This window comes from Coffea eugenioides, chromosome 5 (assembly GCF_003713205.1).
Source record: "Coffea eugenioides isolate CCC68of chromosome 5, Ceug_1.0, whole genome shotgun sequence".
NCBI lineage: Eukaryota > Viridiplantae > Streptophyta > Magnoliopsida > Gentianales > Rubiaceae > Coffea > Coffea eugenioides.
Window position 1 is genome coordinate 5,188,030 of NC_040039.1, and position 20,768 is coordinate 5,208,797.

The following is a 20,768-nucleotide window of genomic DNA, read 5'->3' on the forward strand; positions in this document are numbered from 1 at the left end:
AAATAGATCAAGACGAATGCTGTATTGGTTAATTGAGTGTGCATCAAAGTAAGAAATTTTTTATGCTGTTTAATCCATAAATACCTTAACTTATTCTACTTCATCCAATGTCTCACTAATTAAATTGTGAGTAAGGCTTCTTTTTTTAATGATCATTAAAATTAGAAATATATAGATAAACTAACCTAAATAAATATTAATCATGACATGATATTGATCATTAAACTTGTATGAAGAATTTAGTACATGATAAAATGGCCTCATGAGCATATATTTGGGTGAAATGTGATTTTTAGCCTTGCACGCAACAATGAAATTAACGTGGATATGGTAAAGGAGGAAAGAATAGTAAAAAGAAGGCTAGAAGAAGATCCCATCATTGTTCAAAAGGAAATGAATACTTTAATGGTGGATGGTTTCTTACTCATTTCTATAGCTCAGAATTTTGTTTGAAAATCATGCAAGTGATTCTGAGATGATGGTTCAAGCAAATTCATATAAGAGGGAAACCTAGAATGCACGGTTGAAATATTCATCTAAGTCAGTTACATGTTTCATTCACAGTATCAAAGTCGACAAAGATTTGTTTTACTGCAAAGCATAGTAAGTAATCCAAAGTTAGATGCTAAATTTTTGTATCAATCAACATATAATATAGTATATATAACAAATAAAACAAAAGTAATAAAACATATCATGTCCTATAAATTAATCATGGGTAACCAAGTCAAATTTCTATTAATTATATTCTATTTTGACATTTAAATATTGATTATAATAAATACTAGAAAATGAATGAATATTCCACTCTAACTTGTGTACTAGACACTCTAGAATGATAATTTTTTTCCTTACCATTTCAGATGCAAAGATCTTTCCATAATGAGCATTCTCGCCCATGAAATGAGAGGTTAGAGTAGGCAATGGGCACCTGTTCAAATATTTAAAAAGAAATCTTTCACAAACAAAAACAGCCCTTTAACAGATGGCATGCTATTGGTATATGACCTTTTTTATATAGATCACCTATAAAGTATAGAGTAGATACTTTATGACAAATAACATTATCCAAAAGAAAAAAAATATTTATGATCAGAAACCATGGTCGCATGTTACATTTTAGTCACTTTTCATATTTAATTTCATTTCGTTTGGGAAAATTGATACTTGTTGCCTTAAATAATCTTTGTATTAAAACAACTAGCAATTCGTTTTGTAAATATAAGAATCCCGACAATTTGTTTTACACTTTTTCACATGTTTTACGCGTTTCAATTAATTCAACAACAAAAAAGAGGGATACACAACTTTGCTTTTCTCTTTATTCTTGTGTGCAAGGTTAACGTCAATGTTTTCTGATTCCAAACACTAGAATAAGGAATGCTTTATTCTTTAATTGAGTGCGCATCAAAGTAAGGAATTTTTTATGCCATCCAATCTATAAATGCCTGGACATATTTGTTGTTTCTAATTCTAAACAAACAAACAGTTTTCCACTTCGAAATACACAAATTCTCAGCTAACAACCATAAACAATGGCTGAATTGTTTGTTCCGAAGATAATAGATGTACTGGGTGATGTTGCCCTGAAGCAGCTTGGGGAGAAGGTCAACTTGGTGATGGGGGTTGAAGAGGAGGTGGCAAATATCTCCTCTAAGTTGGCAACCATTGAAAAAGTGCTGCATGATGCAGAGAGACGAAGGCTGAAGGACAGAAGTGTTGGAATTTGGCTAGAAAAGCTTGAGGACATAACATATGAGATGGATGACGTGCTGGACGACTGGAACTTCAAGATTCACAGATCAAAGAATGAGGGAACTCAACAGAATGCCAGAATGCAGCCAACACTGCGGAACAAGGTTCGTTCCTTTATACCATGCCTTTGTTCTTGTCTCAAACAACTTCCTGTGCGTAGTGGTATAGCTAAGAAAATAAAGAAAATAAATGAACGGCTAGAATTAACTTTGAAAGAGGCAGATCAATTCAAGTTTATTACACGTGGGGGGATTCCTGATTCTCATGATTTTCAACGAATTATGACTACCTCAAGCATAGACGAATCAGAGGTCTATGGTCGAGCAGCTGATAAGGATAAGGTTCTTGACAAAATTTTGCCTGAGAGTAGTAGTCATATTAGTCAAGGAAGAGATGGGATTCAAGTCATCTCCATAGTAGGGACCGGGGGTACAGGAAAGACAACACTTGCCCAGTTACTCTTCAATGATGATAGAGTCAAGAACCATTTTGAGCTTAAAAAATGGGTATGCGTGTCAGATCCTTTCAATGAGAAAAGGATCGTGAAAGCAATCCTTGAGAGTCTAGTACCGGACTCGTCAGAGTTGGAATCATTGGAGTTGGATTCGTTGATCCAACTTATAAAAGAAACTTTTTCCGGTAAGAGATTCCTGCTTGTCCTAGATGATGTCTGGACAGAGGACGACTCAAAGTGGAAACCTTTCCAATACTCTCTCAAGGATGGGGCTCCCGGAAGTGTAATCTTGGTGACAACAAGGAGTCATAGAGTGGCCAGAGTGGTGGGAACTACTCATACTCACCCCTTGGACCTAATATCTGACTCTGATTGTTGGCTAATAATGCAAAGGATAGCATTTGCTGGAAGAGCAGAGGAGTGGTGCAAGAAGGTACAAAGTATTGGGTGGAAAATTGCAGAAAAATGCAAGGGCTTGCCACTTGCTGCAAAGACCATGGGAAGCCTGTTACGGTTCAAAGATACCGTACAACAATGGCAGAATGTTTTGGACAGTGAGATATGGCAATTGGAGGAAGCAACTATGGACCTTTTCCCTCATTTTTATCTAAGCTACAACGAGTTGTCCCCAGAGCAGAAAAGTTGCTTCTCCTATTGTGCTGTCTTTCCCAAAGATCATGAGATAGTTGTAGAAGAGCTTATTAGGCTGTGGATAGCACAAGGTTATGTTCGCCCAAGACGAAGAGGTGAGTGCTTGGAGCTGGTGGGCCTTGAGTACTTCAACAATTTGGCAATGCGCTCCTTTTTTCAAGAAATTCGAAAAGGAACGTATTCAGGGCATGAATTTATGAAGTGCAAGATGCATGACATAGTGCATGATTTTGCACGATTTCTCACAAAAAATGAATGTCATGTACTTGATGGAATTGGAGGAAATTTATTGAGTGAAAGAGCCCGTCATCTAACAATTTTGGAAGGCACTGAGGAGACGTTTAGTTCTTCAGCATTTGATCTTGGAAGGCTCAGGAGCCTTTTTGCTTTTTCACGGGGAAGAGTTCCCCAAGATCTCTTTCGCGGTCTGAATTGCGTGAGGACGCTAACTTTAAGTCATTGTCAGTTACGTGAAGTCCCTACTAAGGTTGGAAGTTTGGTTCATCTTCGACACTTGGACTTAAGTTGGAATCCTTTTGAGACATTGCCAGAAGCTATATGTGATCTATATTATCTGGAAACTTTGGATATCAGTTATTGTAGAAAGCTTTCGTGCCTTCCTAAAAGGATTGAAGGTCTTGTACACTTGAAGCACCTTTTCAATCATAACACCTATGAATTACTTCAAATGCAACAAGGACTCGGGAAGCTGACTTCACTTTGTAGTTTGACTAGTTTCATTGCTAGCAACAACTCTGTTGATTTGGCAATTTTGAAGGATCTGAAGCAACTGGAGAGATTGTATGTTGATATTCATGGAAAAGGAGATTTTGGGAGTGCGGAACTTGGAAAGAAAATTTACTTGCGTGAGATGTTACTGCGGTTTAGCGATGAGGCCCACTCTGAAGGAACTCCAAGTTGGATTCAAACCATGGAACCACCTCCAAACTTGCAACAACTTGCGCTAGTTACCTATCCAGGAACCCAGCTACCAAGTTGGCTTGTGACAGAAACTCTCATCAGTAGCTTGACAAAACTATTTATCGTTGAGCCCCGCAATATCTCATCCTTGCCTACTTTGTGGAAGCTATCATCCCTAGAAGAACTTCGCCTTGAGTATGTGGAAGAGCTAGAATATTTGGGTAAGGAATTCTTCGGAATCACATTGTCAAAATTCGAGTCATCATCCTCAACTGAAGCAGTAGCATTTCCGAATTTGAGAAAATTACATTTTCTTAAATTCCCAAATTGGACAAATTGGGAAGACTTGAGTGAAGAGGATGAAAAAGTTGTTGTCTCTATCATGCCATGCTTAGAGGAGCTAGAGATTGAGGCTTGTGATGAGCTGAAGGGTCTGCCACATCGCATCCTTGGAAAGATGTCATCTCTCAAAAGCTTGAAAGTTCAGCATTGCAACAAGTTAAGGGATCGTTACTCCAACAAAACAGGAGACGACTGGCTGAAAATATCATCACGCATTCCTCGAATTCACATATCTCAATATTAATCTGTTCAGGTATGATTAGTCACACATTTTTTATGTATCTGTCATCTTTTGAAGTCGAATAGTTACTACTTATAGAATTACAATAAACTAAGGCCTACTTTGTAGCATGACATGTCCTTAATAACGAGTCAAGTGCTAATTGAGACATATATATAATTCCAATATGAAATTAATGATGATGCATCTGGGAAAATGGCCTCCTTAATTTAATACCATCTGAGATGCATAACTTTTGATGTAATGTTATGCATATAAGATAAAAATTTATCTCATATGACTTCTACGAAATTTCATTCAAATTAACCTTCGGCACACTTGGAGAATTTAGTAGAACAGTATACCTAAATTCCTTTTGCTTCAGAGAAAAAAGTAATAAATAATTTGCATATAAATCAAGTGGAAATAATCATTAATAGTTTAGAGTGGGTGTTTTTTTTTTCTTTGAGAAGATGCAAGTCATTAACTAGTAAATACAACACTAAATTTCTTACAATATCTAACTCTTGAGTTTAGAATTCCATTTATATATATCTTGTCTTATTTTTTTTCGCTTTTGTCCCTTGTTTCCCAGGTAATACTTATTGATGGCTCAGATTTAAGCTGCAACAGAAGGCAATGGGGGATCAATCTCTATGTCAACTTTTTACGTAGGTGCATGTAAAATTTCAAATAATTGTGAATAAGTTTGAAGAGTCACATGCACAAGGCTTGTTCAGAATCATTTGTTGAAAGCCTGTAACTTTAACAATTTCGAGATTGACTTTCAAGTGTTTATGGAACCAGCCTTTGTTTCTTCAAATTATTATTGTCCTATGTATGTAAGTTTGTGTAGATCTAATAAAAAAAAAGTTTGTATATTGTGTTTATCTGTATAATGTACTATTGTGGCAATCTATATGGTACTATCCTAATGGTTAAAAGCTAACAAATTGACAAATTAATTTTTAATCTGTTTCTTTTCTCAAGAAAATGTTTACAAGGATAATAACGTTTTACATAAAAGAGTTGTACTAATGGTAAAATCAAAACATAGATGTTGAAATATATATATATATATATATATATATATATATATATCCGCGGTCAACAAGTCTAAAAAACTGGTTGACCTCCATATCCAATATTGAGAGCATTTATTACTGTAATTCATTTGCCTGTATCAAAATTGTACAGGTACCATGACAAAATCCATGAAAATATACATCGTTCATTCTGACATGGTTACAATAATCAATTTGCTGTATCCGAAATGGCGTAAGTACATAAAACGTACTAAAAAAAGATACATAAAATTAAAAAGGCCACAATGGAAGTGCAACAGAGGAAGATCACAACACGAGAAATAAAACCTACTAAAAAAAGTCACCAACAGTTGAAACAAGAGCTAAAATCATCCATTCCCCCATCTTTGCTAAACTGATAAGTAAAATTGAAACAAATAATAATTTCACTAAAAGGATTTGAAAAAAGAAAAATATAAAATTAATGCGTTTTATGTTTTGCAGAGCACTAATAATACTCTAACAGATTATAAAAATCCTCATTTTGATGGAGGAATATGTTTCCATATTTAAACGGATAACTCTAGTTTTGATACAATAGTCAAGATTCATTTCAGGGCAATATAATTTTTGGGCATTAATGTCAGTCTCATGCAACAAAATCGGAAAGGCTTGAGGCATTGAATTTATACTCCGTTCCATTCAGTCCTTGGCATACTAAAAGGGTCGAGGCTTGGAGTGGGCAAAAATGAAATTTCTCACGAAATCGTAAGCTCATTTGAAGAAAATACATACAAAGCTTGTTGACCTTACAACCAAGCTTCCACCAGTCAACACATTAAGCATTTACAGGGAATCTAGCTTTCCTTTTATTAGTTTATTGGAAATAGGATACTGTTCTAAAATAAGAGGCACCTTTTAAACTTAAAATAGGAGTGCAGAATTTTGACAATTTTGACATTTGAAAAAGTAATTTTTTTGCAAATCCTATTGTACTCTTAATTGGCTACTAGTTTCCTTACAAATGGAATATTTTAGTTTGACCAAACATGGGTATTTGGTATTAAGAGAAGAAGATTTGAAAGTAAAATTTTAAAGGATTTATTTCTCCTACAGGAGTTAGGAGAAATAGATTTTGGGAGTGCGAAACTCAAAGAAAGTCAACATGCGTGAAATGGATTTGTACTTTAGCGATAGGGCCCACTTTATAGAAACTCCAAGTTGCATAGAAAGTATGGAACCGCCACCAAACTTGGAGGAACTTGAGCTAGTTGGCTATCCTGGAGCCCAGTTACCAAGTTGGCTTGTCACGAAGTCTCACACCAATAACTTGACGAAGCTAGCTATCGAGCAACCCCACAATATCTCATCCCTGCTTGCCTTGTGGAAGCTATCATTCCTAGAAGAACTTATGCTGGTAGGAGCACAAAAGCTAGAATGTTTGGATAAGGAATTCTTTGGAGTTACAAAAGCACTACATGAGAATAGTCGTGATGCTCTTGATACATTGTCAAACTCTGAGTCATCATTCTCAGCTGAAGCAGTGGCATTTCCAAATTTGAGAAAATTACATTTTTATTCCTTTCACAATTGGACAAATTGGGAAGACTTGAGTGAAGATGATAAAGAAGTTGCAGTCTCTATCATGTCACGCCTAGAGGAGCTAGAAATTTGGAACTGTGATAAGCTTGAAACTCTACCACATCGCATCATTAAAAAGATATCATCCCTCAAAAATTTGGATATTCAGCGTTGCTTCAAGTTGAGCGATCGTTACTCTGACAAAATAAGAGATGATTGAATAAAGATATTACACAGTCCTCGAGTTTTGATGAATATTAATCTGCTCAGGTATGGGTATTCACACATTTTTTATGTATCTATCATCTTTGAAGTCAAATAATTATTACTTATAGAATTACAACGAATAAAGGCTTACTTTGTAGACTATGACATGTGCTTCATAACGAATCAAGTGTTAACAGATCTATATGTATAATGAAAATATGAAATAACACTAAATTTCTAACAATATCTAACTGTAAACTCTTGAGTTTGGAATTCCATTTATGTCTTTTTTTTTGTCCTTTGTTTTCCAGATAATAATACTCATTGATGGCTTAAAATGAAGCTACAGCAGAAGGCATTGGGGGATCAACCTCTACATCAACTTTTCACTTGGGTTCATGTAAAATTTCAAACAATTGTAAATATGGTTGAAGAGGCACATCCACTTGTTTTGTTCAAAATCACTTGTTGAAAGCATCTGTAACCTTACCAATTTCTAGATTGGATTTCAAGTTGTTACACAACTAGTCTTTATTTCTTCAAATAATTATTGTCCTATTGTATGTAAGTTAGTGTAGATTTAATAAAAGAAGAAAGCTTGTACATCGTGCTTATCTATATAGTGTATTATTGACACTCTATTATTAGCGCACCTATTTTATGGTATTATTCTAAGAGTAGCATGAATTCAAATTTGAAATTCAAATAATAGACATGTGGCATACATCCAAAACAGTTAGTAATAAAAAAATCACTAAACTGTGACTGTATAAAAAGGTAATCCTTATTCTAATGGTTAAAGGTTAATAAGTTGACAAATTATTCTTTATCTTGTTTCCTTTCTTAAAATCAATGTTTACATAGACTACAAAAGTGCATGTAAACTTAAAAGGCACCAAAACTCATGATACTTTTATAGTAGTAGGAGCAGTGGTAGTTCTAGTAGTAGTAATGACAATGATTTGTTAATAATACTTTCTTCTAAAAGTGAATGGGCTAATTAGCTTTTTTAAAAAAACATTTAAGAAAGGAAGGAATGGAATTTCAGAAGCGGGAAGGGGATAAGGTGACTAGAACAAAATATCATAATGAATCTTGACAATTTCATTTACAAGACAAAAGTTACTACCCGCAGAATTTTGAACTTGAAAGCTTGTAAGACATATCATAATAAATCAATTATTTGCATATTTCACATATATGAACTAGTTTAACAAACTATCCATATTCCAAAATTGAATATCATCCTGACAGGGCGTCGCACCTGTGCAATAATAATAATAATAACCTAGCTACCACTAAAAGCAGTCAATAATTAATCCTAGGTACTGGAGCAGGGACTCTAGGTGTGCAATGGGTTACTTGATTCACCCTGTTCCCGAAGAGTTTGCTTAATCCGATATACCAGAATTAATTAGTTGACAAAAATTACTAAATAGTAGACAGTGGCAAGTAGGGTCGTCTCCTCAGGGACTGGAGATATTTGTCTCTTTTAAATTCCAATTGGTAGGGGGGGATTTCACCGGAATGAAACTAAAGACAATTAAACAATTCAACTAAAAATAAATAATTAATTAGCGCGAATATAGCAAGAATTAAATCAGGAATAAATAAATTCTAGCCAAGGATGCAACTACTCAGGCACAGTCCATTTATCCGATCATTGATCCAAGAGAGATTCACTTAATTTATTAATAGGCTAGTTATAGCCATCGATGAACTCTAATGACCAATTTTTCCTTAATTTATAGATGACCAAGGTACGACCATTAATCACCCCTAACCAAAAAAGTACTCCTAGGTACGACCGTAGGAATTAATTTTCCAATTGCATTAATAACCAGAAAAACCTAGCCCTAATCAAAAACACGCTACGAGGGTTATTTAAATTAGATCGCACGTTCCCCTGATGTGCAAACACACCAGTTGCCACTAATATTAATCAATCAAACAATTACGGATTTAATTGACTAAATTGGCACGAGATTAATAAATCACATTGAACATCGGGCCCTTGACATCCAATTAATAAAATAATCCCATGAAAATTCAAGCAGACAACGTGCAAATATTAATAAATTAAGGAACGCGTGAAAACTAATTAGATCTCACAGATTTTCGGGACTGCGCCGTCGAGTTGACCCTTGACTAGATGGAAGGTTTAGCCACGCCGCATAATTAAATCACCACACGAATTAATGGATTGCATAAACATTGCGGTTTTTACTAGAAAGCAAAGGGTGAAAGATGTTTTTCCCGTTGGGGAATATTGTCGAACACCTGGCGTGTGTCAGAGGCCAGTCAAAAAAAGAAAACTAGAACCAAACTAAAAAGCTAAACTAAAGGGTGGTACTTTGCTTCTGTACGTTGTCCCCTTTTTAAAGAAACAAAAAGAAACATGACTAAAAGCTATTTAGGTGGTCCCCACACATGTGGACAAAGCCTCCAAATTACTTCTCCTTCCAAGTCTCTCTACGTTGCTTTCTTTGAAGAGCCCAAATGACTAAATGCCTTTCACTAGCTTGTGGTCCCCACCAATTAAAGGGCCCAAGGGTTGAAGCCCTTAGAAGTCTCCATTTTCTCCATAAAGTCCCTCCTTTTTGATAATTTTCTGTTTCATCCCTGAAATTAATTCCAAATACCAAATATAAGTAAATATCCGCAATTAACACAATATTTGTCAGGGAAAAAAGGAAAAATTAATAATAAAATTATTAACAAATTATACCCTATCACATCCTTTGTTTATTCACTATTATATATGTTCAATACTTAGTTGAAAATATGCCTTTGCCATCCCTGCTTCCTATTCATAGTCCTTCCTAATTGATACAATTTTTAAAAATAATTGAAAATTTCAGACATGTAACTAGTTATCTTCAAGTTGATTGAAGATAAAATAGACTTTGACGCATCACAGTTCATTGTATTTATATTCAACTCCAGTAGTAAGTTATAATTTGATTCTTTCTATAAAGGCTGTTAAATCATTGAATCTATAAAACTCACATTTTAACTGTGAAATTGGGCAGCCCTAGCCTAATGACTTTCATAATTGAAGTCACTATCTCTCAAGTAGACATTACCTGATCAAAAATTCCATCTCTGGAGAAGCAAAATTGGTACTTCCTGTTCAGCTTCTAGAAAATCAAAATATGAAAGAATTCCCAAAGAAACAACAGAGCCTTGCCGAATGCTACTTAAGTTACCAGGCTTGACAAGAAACTGGCACTAGTTTCACCACCAAGTTTGTTTACAAATTAACAAAAATCCCCACAAACATCAAATTAGAAACCAAAGTAGTGCATGAGAGTATAGAAGAAACTGTTATATAAGGGTTACAAAAATCCCAACAAATATTCCATGTAACCCAATGTAGCCCACGACTGAATGCATGCAGGGAATTACAACACAAAATCTTTGGAGTAAGGAATCCTATTCTGCCTGCTGAGAAGGTTCAGAAGAATTACAATAGTACAAATCTCTAATGTTAGTCTACAGCTCCTGCTTCCTAAAATTTCAGATGGTGTTCAAACAAAGAGGCCATTTCAATCTGCAATACAACTCAAACAAGGAAACAAATTCATCCTTGGTACTGGATCATGAATCGACATTATTAGAGAGGAAAATGCAGATCAGGAACATTTATTTCTAAATATATGGTACATTATTTTGTTAGACCCAGGATACAAACTGAACATCATGCCATTAAATATGCTATGACTGATAGAGCAATTACTGGGTGCCTTGTGCACTATTATTTTGTTCTAATTTTGGTTACTCATGGGTTTAAAAATTGAGATTTCGCTCATATTTGCTATTTGTATGAATTATAGGTAATTGGCGTTAAAAGTAATCTCTTGAGGCAAATTTCCAGAAGACCCTTCATCTCAGGGCGTGCCCACGCCAGAAAAGATAGAGGTTCCCGAAAAGCCGGACCCGCGATCTCTAGCAGTCGGACTAACTAATTAATTGGGTCCACGTGAGCCCGGTGCATAGGATAAAATCCCCAAAAAAGGAAGCTTTGCTCCAGACGTTTCTTTCTTTTCTCTTGACGGCGCACTACAAAAAGGCAATTTACAAGCGGATTGTCAGAGAGTTTTATTGGAGTTTCTTCCCTGTTCACGAGGCAATGAGCTTTGGTTCTCAATTATAGTATCAGACGCTTGCTTTCTTTTAGGTAGAAATCAATTAGGTTAGTTTTTTTGTTTTTGTACCATCAGACGCTTTGTCCCTTTTTTTTTCCTCTCTTCAGCAGCAATTAAAAAGGCCAGATGTCTTTTTTCCTTTTGATTTTCAACCCTTGCTTTGGACAACTTTCGTTAGCCTTTTGCTTTGTAATTGCGGCTCCAGCGCAGACACGAAATAAGGAAAAGGAATTAAGGGACTTCCGCCGCACTGTTTCTTCGTTGTTTCACTTTTCTAATTCTTCGGCGATTAATTGAATGAATTCAATTAAATCACACGGGATTGACACGATGAGAAGCGGCTAATTTTCTCCTCTACCCAAAAGTCGACGTGAAGGCGCGGCCCACAATATTTATGAGATCTAATCGAATCTTTATTATTTCTTTCAATTCATTACTATTCATGTGTTTCCTGGATTAATTGTTCATGGGTATTTTATTAATTGGGTATCAACGGCCGGATATTTAATTTAATATAATAGCCTACTGCCACGTTAATTAAATTGAATCCGTAATTGTTCATTTAGTTGACAACTAGTGGCAACCACCATAATTGGTTTTATGTTGGGGAGACGCAAGATCTAATTTAAATAAACCCTCTTAGCGTGTTTATTGGTTAGGGTTGGGTTCTTCTAGCTTTAATACAATTGGATAATTAAATTCCTACGGTCATACCTAGAGTTGTTTTCTGGTTAGGGAAGCAGTCAATGGTCGTACCTTGATTGTCGAAAAAGTAAGAAAAACTGGTGGTCAGAGCTTATTGATAGCTATAACTAATCTAGTGACGGATGAATGAAATATCTGTGCATCGATGATCATTTAATTGAACCATGCCTGAGCAGTTGATCCTTTGGGTAGAATTTTATTAATTGCTATTTTTACTAAATTGAACTTGTTGAGTTAGCCCTTGAATTTTATTTATTTTGTTTTTATTTTCATCCTATTAATTATCCCCCTATTTCATTTTATTGACTTGGAAAGAAATAATTTCCTACCCGCTCCCTGTGGAATCGACCCTACTTGCCATTGTACGCAAAATTAATATTTTTATAGACAAATCTGGTATATCGGATCAAGCAAACTCTTCGGGAACAGGGTGAATCAAGTAATTCATTGCACATCTCGGGTCCCTGATCCAGTATTTGGATTTGTTCTATAATTAATTGTGGTGGTAATTAGGACTTTTTAGTAATTATTATTGCACAGGTTCGGCACCTGTCAATTTTTGGCGCCGTTGCCGGGGAGCGGTGTTTTGGTTAATTTTGTTTCTTTCTAAGTCATTTTCGTCGAATTTGTCTAGCATTTTTCTAGTTTATGCCTCGATCTTCTCGTACAGGTGAATTGAATTTCGACCCAGAAGTAGAGAAGACTGCGAGCCAAACTAGGAAAGAGACCAGACAGCTCAGGGAGGAGCAATTTAGCATTGCATCTCAGAGACTGGGTCCAGAGGTTGAGTCAACAAATTTGAGTGGTGAAAATTTAAGTGACCTATGCCACGAGGATATTCCTATGGAGAATGCAAGGATACTAAGGGCGTTGGCTGCTCCGGAATTGCCCCAACAGCCGTTGTGCATCACATTCCCAACTTTGGCTGAAAATACCTCATTCGAATTGAAGTCAGGATTAATTCACCTCCTACCCATGTTCCATGGCCTCTCAGGTGAGGAGCCCCATAAACACATCCAGGAATTCGATGTGGTATGCTCATGAAGCCTCCTGGCATTACTAAGGAGCAAATTAAACTCAGAGCCTTCCCTTTCTCCCTTAAGGATGCAGCAAAGGATTGGTTATACTACCCACCTGCAGGAAGTATCACAACGTTGGCCCAACTTAAGAAGAAATTTTTGGAGAAATTTTTCCCTATATCCCGGGCTGCAAGTCTGAGAAAAGAGATATGCAGCATTAAGCAGTATCCTTGAGAGTCTCTATATGATTACTGGGAAAGGTTCAATAAGTTGTACACTAGATGCTCACAACATCAAATTAGTGAACAACTATTGATCCAATATTTCTATGAGGGACTCCAATCGTCCGACAGGAGTATCATTGATGCTGCAAGTGGGGGAGCATTAGCGAACAAGACATCAAGGGAAGCATGGCTACTCATTGAATCGATGGCAGAGAATTCTCAACAGTTTGGCTTCCGTGAGAGTAACCCTACCCGTAGGGTCAACGAGGTAGAGACATCATCCATTCAGCAACAAATATCGGAGCTGACATCTTTTGTACGACAATTAGCTATGGAAAACATGTATCAAGCAAAGGCCTGTGGAATTTGCACAAATGTGGGCCACCCCACTGACTCCTGCCCTATGTTGCAAGAGGATGGGGTTGAACAAGTGAACATGGCTGGAGGCGTACCCGCGCCTCGAAGACCGTACTACCCATAGTCCAACACGTACAATCCGGGATGGCGAGATCACCCCAATTTCAGCTATGGGAATAGGCCACAGAACTCATTCTCTAATCATCCACCAGGATTCCAACAATCGTGGCAACAAAAGCCTCAACCCTCGTCCTCCAACTTAGGGAGTTCCCTGGAGGAAATTGTCAAGAGTTTGGCCATGACCACTACTCAACTCCAGCAAGAGACTAGGTCCTTGGTCGCGAGTACTACTCAATTTCAAAAGGACACCAAAGCAGGCATGAAAGACATGGAAACTCGAATGAGTCAAATGGCAACTGCCATTAATCGCCTGGAGTCCCACGTCTATGGAAAACTGCCTTTGCAGCCTGAGGCAAACGCCAAAAATGTAAGTGCCATTACATTAAGGAGTGGCAAAGAGGTAGAGGGGCCTAAGGCCACGAACCTGAAAAGTAAGAATGAAAATGAGATCGAAAAGGAGATGGAAGAAGAAGGACGCATCCGTGGCAACCCTGAGGTAACTCTTACTCCACCAATACCCATTAAATCTAATTCACCTCCTTTTCCATACAGGTTGGCGAATACGAGGAAGGCGGAAAAGGAGAAAGAGATCCTGGACGTATTCAGAAAGGTGGAGATCAACATCCCTTTGTTGGATGCGATCAAGCAAGTACCGAAATACGTGAAATTCCTCAAGGACTTGTGCACCCATAAGAGGAAGTTGAGAGGGGATGAAAGAGTAGCGGTAGGGGAGAACGTGTCGGCCATGATCCAAAGGAAACTTCCACCCAAGTGTGGAGATTCAGGTATGTTCACGATCCCCTGTAAGATAGGGAATACACCGATCAGGAGAGCCATGCTAGATTTAGGGGCGTCAATTAATGTGATGTCAAAAACTATTTTTACTTCTCTAAACCTTGGGCCACTAAAAGAAACAACCATTATAATCCAACTAACTGACCGCATGAATGCCTACGCGGAGGGGCTAGTTGAGGATGTTTTAGTCCAGGTAAATGAATTAGTCTTTCCTGCAGACTTTTATATCCTGGACATGGGAGATGAAAAGTCGTTAAATCTGTCGCCTATTTTGTTAGGTAGACCGTTTATTAGTACTGCCAGGACTAAGATAGATGTGAATAAGGGTACTTTATCAATGAAATTTGATGGTGAAAGGGTGCATTTTAATATTTTTGAGGCAATGAAGTATCCAGAGGATTCTAACTCAATCTTTGCTTTGAGTGTTATTGAACCTCTTGTACAGGAAACGTTCGAGTTAGGTGGTGAAGACGCACTACAAGTGGCCCTAACACAGCATCTTGAGTTGGGAGTGACCTCTGATGTGGACATGAGAGATAAGTTGCACCATGCTATGGAAGCCTTACACTCACTCCCAACCATTCAACCCAGGTATGAGCTCACTTCCCTTTTTGTGCAGGAAACTCACGCAAAATTATTGCTATTGGTGGTGCAGGCACCCGAATTAGAATTCAAACCTCTCCCGAAGCATTTGAAGTATGTATTTCTGGGAGACAGAGAGACACTTCCTGTGATTATCTCTGCTCATCTGTCTCCAAGTCAGGAGGAAAGATTGGTGCGACTCCTTAAAGATCATAAGGAGGCAATTGGGTGGAATATAGCCGATATCAAAGGGATAACCCCGTCCTTGTGTATGCACCGGATAAGACTCAAGGATGATGCGAAATCGGTGAGGCAAGCACAGCGAAGACTGAACCCCTTAATGATGGAGGTTGTGAAGAAGGAGATATTCAAACTCTTGGAGGTGGGGATCATCTTCGCTATTTCGGACAGTCCCTAGGTAAGCCCGATTCAGGTGGTTCCGAAGAAAGCGGGAGTAACCATAGAGGAGAACCAAGAGGGTGATATGGTCCCGGTTAGGAAAGCTACTGGTTGGCGTCAGTGTATTAACTACCGGAGACTAAACTTGGTGACAAAAAATGACCATTTTCCTCTCCTCTTTATTGACCAAATGATTGAGAGATTGGCAGGTCATGTTTATTATTATTTTTTAGTTGGTTTTTCAGGGTACTTCCAGATCGCGATAGTACCGGAGGACCAGGAGAAGACCACGTTCACCTGCCCAATTGGTACGTTTGCTTACCGTAGGATGCCATTCGGTCTTTGCAATGCTCCAGCAACTTTTCAAAGGTGCATGGTAAGTATTTTCTCAGAATATGTGGAAAAAATAATTATGGTGTTCATTGATGATTTTAGTGTGTACGGGGATAGTTTTGATGAATGTCTTGAGAATCTGGCTTTAATTCTGAAAAGGTGCATAGACACGAACTTGGTTCTTAACTAGGAGAAGTGTCACTTTATGGTAGATCATGGCATTGTCTTAGGGCATGTTGTGTCGGTTAAGGGAATAGAAGTAGACAAAGCTAAAATAGATTTTATTTCTGCTCTACCTTACCCCGTATGTGTATGGGAAGTGCGTTTGTTTTTGGGCCATGCAGGTTTTTACAGGCGATTCATCAAGGATTTCTCGAAAATCGGAGCACCCCTATTCAGGTTACTGCAGAAGAACGTGCCATTTGATTTCACTGGTGAATGGAAGGCGGCCTTTGATACATTGAAGGAGTCGTTGACATCACCGCCCATCATTCAACCCCCAGATTGGAGCCGCCCATTTGAGATAATGTGCGGCGTTAGTGATTACGCCGTGGGGGCCGTGTTAGGGCAAAGGATAGGCAAAGCGGCACACACGATCTACTATGCATCAAGAGCATTGAGTGGAGCCCAACTTAATTACTCCACGACAGAGAAAGAATTACTTGCCGTTGTTTTTGCACTAGAAAAATTTAGGTAATATTTATTGGGTGTAAAAGTAATTGTTTTCAATGATCATGCAGCTTTGAGGTACCTGTTAGCGAAGAAGGATGCCAAACCGAGGCTTATAAGGTGGATCTTGTTCCTGCAAGAGTTCGACTTAGAAATCAGGAATAAGAGCGGAGCCAAGAATTTGGTGGCTGATCATTTGAGCCGGTTGCTCACAAATCAAGGGGATCTACTGTTGAGAGAATCATTCCCTGAGGAGCAACTACTAGCCATTGATTCGTCGGTACCTTGGTATGCTGACATTGTCAATTTTTTTGTAACGAATCAATTACCTGCAGGTTGGTCCAAAGCTAAAAAAGATAAATTGAGAAGTGATACCAAGCGCTATATTTGGAATGACCCGTACCTGTGGAGGCAATGTTCGGACCAAGTGATAAGAAGGTGCGTAAGTGCAGGTGAGTTCCAGTCTATTTTGACTTTCTGTCATTCATTTGCATGTGGAGGGCATTTTGGTCCAAAGCGGACGGCTCGTAAAGTGTTAGAAAGTGATTTTTATTGGCCTACTCTTTTTAAGGATGCATATTTGTTCTACAAATCTTGTGATAAGTGTCAAAGAGTGGGGAATATCTCTCGTAGAGACCAAATGAGTCAAACCCCTATATTATTTGTTGAAATTTTTGATGTCTGGGGCATAGATTTTATGGGTCCTTTCCCCTCGTCCTTTGGTTTTTTATATATTATACTTACTGTCGATTATGTTTCCAAATGGGTGGAGCGAAGGCCACCCAGACTAATGATTCGAGAGTGGTTGCAGATTTTATAAAATCTAATATTTTTGTCCGTTTTGGAATAACAAGAGCTATAGTGAGTGACAGGGGCACCCATTTTTGCAATAAGACGATCACTGCTTTGTTTCGTAAGTATGGCGTGCTCCATAAAGTGTCCACCCTATATCATCCACAGACAAATGGTCAGGCCGAAGTGTCGAATAGGGAAGTTAAGTCAATCCTGGAGAAGATGGTGCGGCCTGATAGAAAAGACTGGAGTTTGAAGCTGGAAGATGCTCTCTGGGCTTACCGCACCGCATACAAAACACCAATTGGGATGTCCCCAAACAGGTTAGTTTTTGGGAAGCCGTGTCACCTCCCAGTGGAATTTGAACACCGAGCGTTCTGGGCGCTTAAACAGTGTAACATGGATCGTATAGAGGCCGGAGGACATAGAAAACTCCAACTACAAGAGTTGGAGGAGCTAAGGAATGAAGCCTATGAGAACATCGCAATTTATAAGGAGAAGAGCAAAGTCTTCCATGACCAACAAGTCTCAAGGAAGTCATTTGTCGTAGGACAAAAAGTCCTACTTTATCATTCGAGACTTAAGCTTTTTCCGGGTAAGTTACGCTCACGTGGAATTGGTCCATTTGTTATCTCTAACATTTTTCATTATGGCGCAGTGGAGATCCAAAACTTAAAGACGGAGAAGAAGTTCGTGGTCAATGGTCACCGTTTGAAACCCTATTATGAAGGGTTCAATAGTGAATAAGTGGAGTTTATATTCCTTGATGATCCAAGTGGTGAGGTCTAAACAACTGAAAGTCAGGTCTAGCCAAAAACATTAAAGAAAGGCACTGCTTGGGAGGCAACCCAAGGATTTCAGTATTAGTTGTGATCATTTTTCATTACTTTGCGATTTTCCAGTTCTATCTTTCTATATTGATTGCTTTTGTGGTATTGGACAGAAGACTAACAGTTCCAAGGCGTGCCCATGCCTTGGAAGGAGTGCACCAGGTGCCCTGAGCAAATTGGAGACTGGCAATTCTAAGACGTGCCCACATCTTGACACAAATTCCTTTGAGCATCATTAGGATGCGTTGGTCAAAAGACAATGACCCCCAAGGCGTACCCACTCCTTCCAATCCTTCTGATAACGAAAGTTAAAAGAAAAAAAAAAACTTTGACCAAGACCCTACTCTTCCACTCGTCTCTTATCTTTGTCCTCTCTAGTCTTGTCACTGTCCGTGGAATTGAGCAATTATTCTTCCAATTTCTCTGTTTAGTCCTGATTTCACTCTCTTTCTCCTTTTTTCTTGTTTGTTCGTTCGCCGCCCACCTCACACCGCCGTTCTTCACCGCGCCCTGCCGCTGCTTCACCCACCATCATCCGTCGCCCGTGGTCAGCAGCTACGTTGCCGCCACCCCTTCTTTGCGTGCACTAGCAGCGCCCCGCCCAGGCAGCCGCGCGCGCCTAGTTCCAGCTCGCCTAGTGAGCCCAGCCCTCACCAGCAGGCGACAGGTGAGCCCAACCCTCATCAGCAACCCCTGCGCGCCTCGCTCCGCGGGAGCGGACAGCAGTCGCGAGCCCAAGATTGCGACCTTCACGCGAGCTCTTCGCCAGCAGAGCCCAAGCGGGCGCACTTGCCCGTGCGACCTTTTCTGCGCAGCAGCCAGATCCGTGCAGCCTTTGCGTACGCGAGCTCTGAGATCGCCCGCCACAGACAGTCCATCGCGCGCCCAAGCCCCAGCAACGCGCATCCTCTTCGCGCGCGACCAGCAGATCCAAGCGCGCAGCCAGCTCCTCCCGCATGCCCGCGCGCGTGAAAACCGCTCGACCTGCGCATCTACGCCTCTGCGTCCAGTGCGCCCAGTAGGCCGCAACCTCCTGCGTTTCAGCCAGCACTAATGTGCGACACAGCACCCCTCTTCCCCTCGCCGTGCGCCACCTTCACGGCTTCCTCCAGCGTGGACCAGAGAGTAAAAGTGGTACCCCGATTTGTCTCTCTTGTTGAATTGGTGACTTCGTTTTGGGATTTTTATTACTGAATTTTTGCCTCTTGTCGGGTTGACATACTTGTTGATTTTATTGGGGGACCATTTGACTGTTGACTGAAAAGGTGAGATTTCATAGCTGTCTTTAATTAATTATCTGTCTTGGGGGCATCTTTGGACTCTGGAGATCCAAAGTGATACACGTGGCTAGTGGTTTCCCCTTTGCTGGACATAATTGCCTGATAATCACTTATCGCCTGTGGTCCCCTATCCCCCTTTTGGTTGTTGACTAGCTGTTTCTGTGCTTGATTACACTTTGTCTGTGGCCTCCGAATGCCTCCGAAAAAGGCAGCAACTGCTGGGCCATTTGGGTTCCAACCTCGTAAGAGGCGAGCCCCACTCCAGCCTCCTATTTGGTCCCGATTGGGTCTTAACAGGACCACTATATCTCCTGGGGAATGGGGGGAGTCTATTACTGACCTTACACAGGCACAAAAGGACCGATTAACTAGCTTATTGACGCGTCTTTTTGTCCCTTGTAAGTGTTTCCATGCCCCCACCCTAGATCATTTGCAGATTGCCTGAGAGGTTGAACAGTTGTTCTTGGCAATTGGTTGGCAACGATACCTGACCATTGACTACCCTACATTTGAGGAGATGTGTTATGAATTCTACTCCACCTTTGAGTTCAAGACAAACGAATTCATCACTTTGGATGAGTCAGGGGTGATTACATTTAGATTAAGAGGTACCCCGCAGGATATGTCCATTAATGCCTTTAATTTGACTTTGGGATTTGTCAGTGAGGATACTCTTTCCTTAGGGACGTACATCAACAGTGCCTGTGATTACACCCGACCCTTTTCTAGTGAATACATTGACATATGGAGGGAATGGTCCACGGACCGCCAACTCTATGATTCGAGTTAGTCTAAGGCCTCTTATCTTAAGAACCCGGTCTTAAAGGTTATCCACAACTTTTTGGCTTATAACTTCTCGAGCCGAAAGGACTCCTCCGGCACCCTTACCAAGGCGGAGTTCTATTTTCTTTGGTGCATGCGCAACAAGGTGCAAGTTAATTTTGGGTGTTGGGTTGCCACTCAAATGCAGTCCGTCATTCAGAAACGGCATAAACCGGTAATTATGGGATCACTCATTACTCACTTAGCCTTTCGGTTGGGATTGCTTAACCTCGATAAGGAACACAAGTTTACTCTTGCCCGTGCAATTGAGCCATTGGATCTACGTAGCTTAGAGAGGATGGGGGTCATTTTCAAAGTGGGAGATATATACCAGATGACACCCCCTGGTAATGGCGGGCCACGACCTCGGGTCCCGCTGACTACTCCCTCCACTGACTCTCCACCCTATCCGGATCAGGCGGGTCCATCCTCCTCTCATACTCCTCCTGTTTGGGACTCCCACTACCAGAACCTCCAAGATTCCTTTGATGAGCTAAACACCCAGGTGTCAGGATTAGATGGCCGTCTTGAGGCGCT

At 39.5% G+C, this 20,768-nt stretch overlaps 4 protein-coding genes and 1 non-coding gene across 5 annotated transcripts; 4 read left to right on the top strand and 1 right to left on the bottom strand.

Annotated features, from left to right (window-relative positions):
• Positions 1–1,535: 1,535 nt before the first annotated feature.
• LOC113771063 (putative disease resistance protein RGA1) lies at positions 1,536–2,767 on the top strand. The gene is made up of 2 exons (XM_027315688.1): positions 1,536–2,682; positions 2,751–2,767. The coding sequence occupies exons 1-2, from the start codon at positions 1,536–1,538 to the stop codon at positions 2,765–2,767; spliced, it is 1,164 nt and encodes a 387-aa protein (XP_027171489.1).
• LOC113772366 (putative disease resistance protein RGA3) lies at positions 2,725–4,979 on the top strand. Its single transcript, XM_027316956.1, has 2 exons — positions 2,725–4,376; positions 4,939–4,979. The coding sequence occupies exon 1, from the start codon at positions 2,793–2,795 to the stop codon at positions 4,365–4,367; it is 1,575 nt and encodes a 524-aa protein (XP_027172757.1). The 5' UTR covers positions 2,725–2,792; the 3' UTR covers positions 4,368–4,376; positions 4,939–4,979.
• Positions 4,980–6,602: 1,623 nt separating this feature from the next.
• LOC113771064 lies at positions 6,603–7,169 on the top strand. The gene has a single exon (XM_027315689.1). The coding sequence runs from the start codon at positions 6,603–6,605 to the stop codon at positions 7,167–7,169; it is 567 nt and encodes a 188-aa protein (XP_027171490.1).
• A 6,051-nt stretch (positions 7,170–13,220) lies between these two features.
• On the bottom strand, positions 13,221–13,327 carry LOC113772678. The gene has a single exon (XR_003468639.1). It is a non-coding gene; the product is annotated as a small nucleolar RNA R71 (small nucleolar RNA).
• Positions 13,328–13,997: 670 nt separating this feature from the next.
• LOC113771065 lies at positions 13,998–16,672 on the top strand. The gene is made up of 4 exons (XM_027315690.1): positions 13,998–15,516; positions 15,751–15,813; positions 16,183–16,531; positions 16,579–16,672. Exons 1-4 carry the CDS (start codon positions 13,998–14,000, stop codon positions 16,670–16,672), a joined length of 2,025 nt encoding a protein of 674 aa, XP_027171491.1.
• The last annotated feature ends 4,096 nt before the right edge of the window (positions 16,673–20,768 follow it).

What these genes read in the sequence shown, in the direction of transcription:
- LOC113772366 (XM_027316956.1), top strand. Translation starts at nt 2,793, where the DNA reads ATGGACCTTTTCCCTCATTTTTATCTAAGCTACAACGAGTTGTCCCCA.
- LOC113771065 (XM_027315690.1), top strand. Translation starts at nt 13,998, where the DNA reads ATGGAAACTCGAATGAGTCAAATGGCAACTGCCATTAATCGCCTGGAG. An exon ending in CACGTTCACCTGCCCAATTG is followed by an intron (nt 15,814 to 16,182) that starts GTACGTTTGCTT and finishes TGGGCCATGCAG; the next exon opens with GTTTTTACAGGCGATTCATC. An exon ending in TTTGCACTAGAAAAATTTAG is followed by an intron (nt 16,532 to 16,578) that starts GTAATATTTATT and finishes ATGATCATGCAG; the next exon opens with CTTTGAGGTACCTGTTAGCG.
- LOC113771064 (XM_027315689.1), top strand. Translation starts at nt 6,603, where the DNA reads ATGGAACCGCCACCAAACTTGGAGGAACTTGAGCTAGTTGGCTATCCT.
- LOC113771063 (XM_027315688.1), top strand. Translation starts at nt 1,536, where the DNA reads ATGGCTGAATTGTTTGTTCCGAAGATAATAGATGTACTGGGTGATGTT.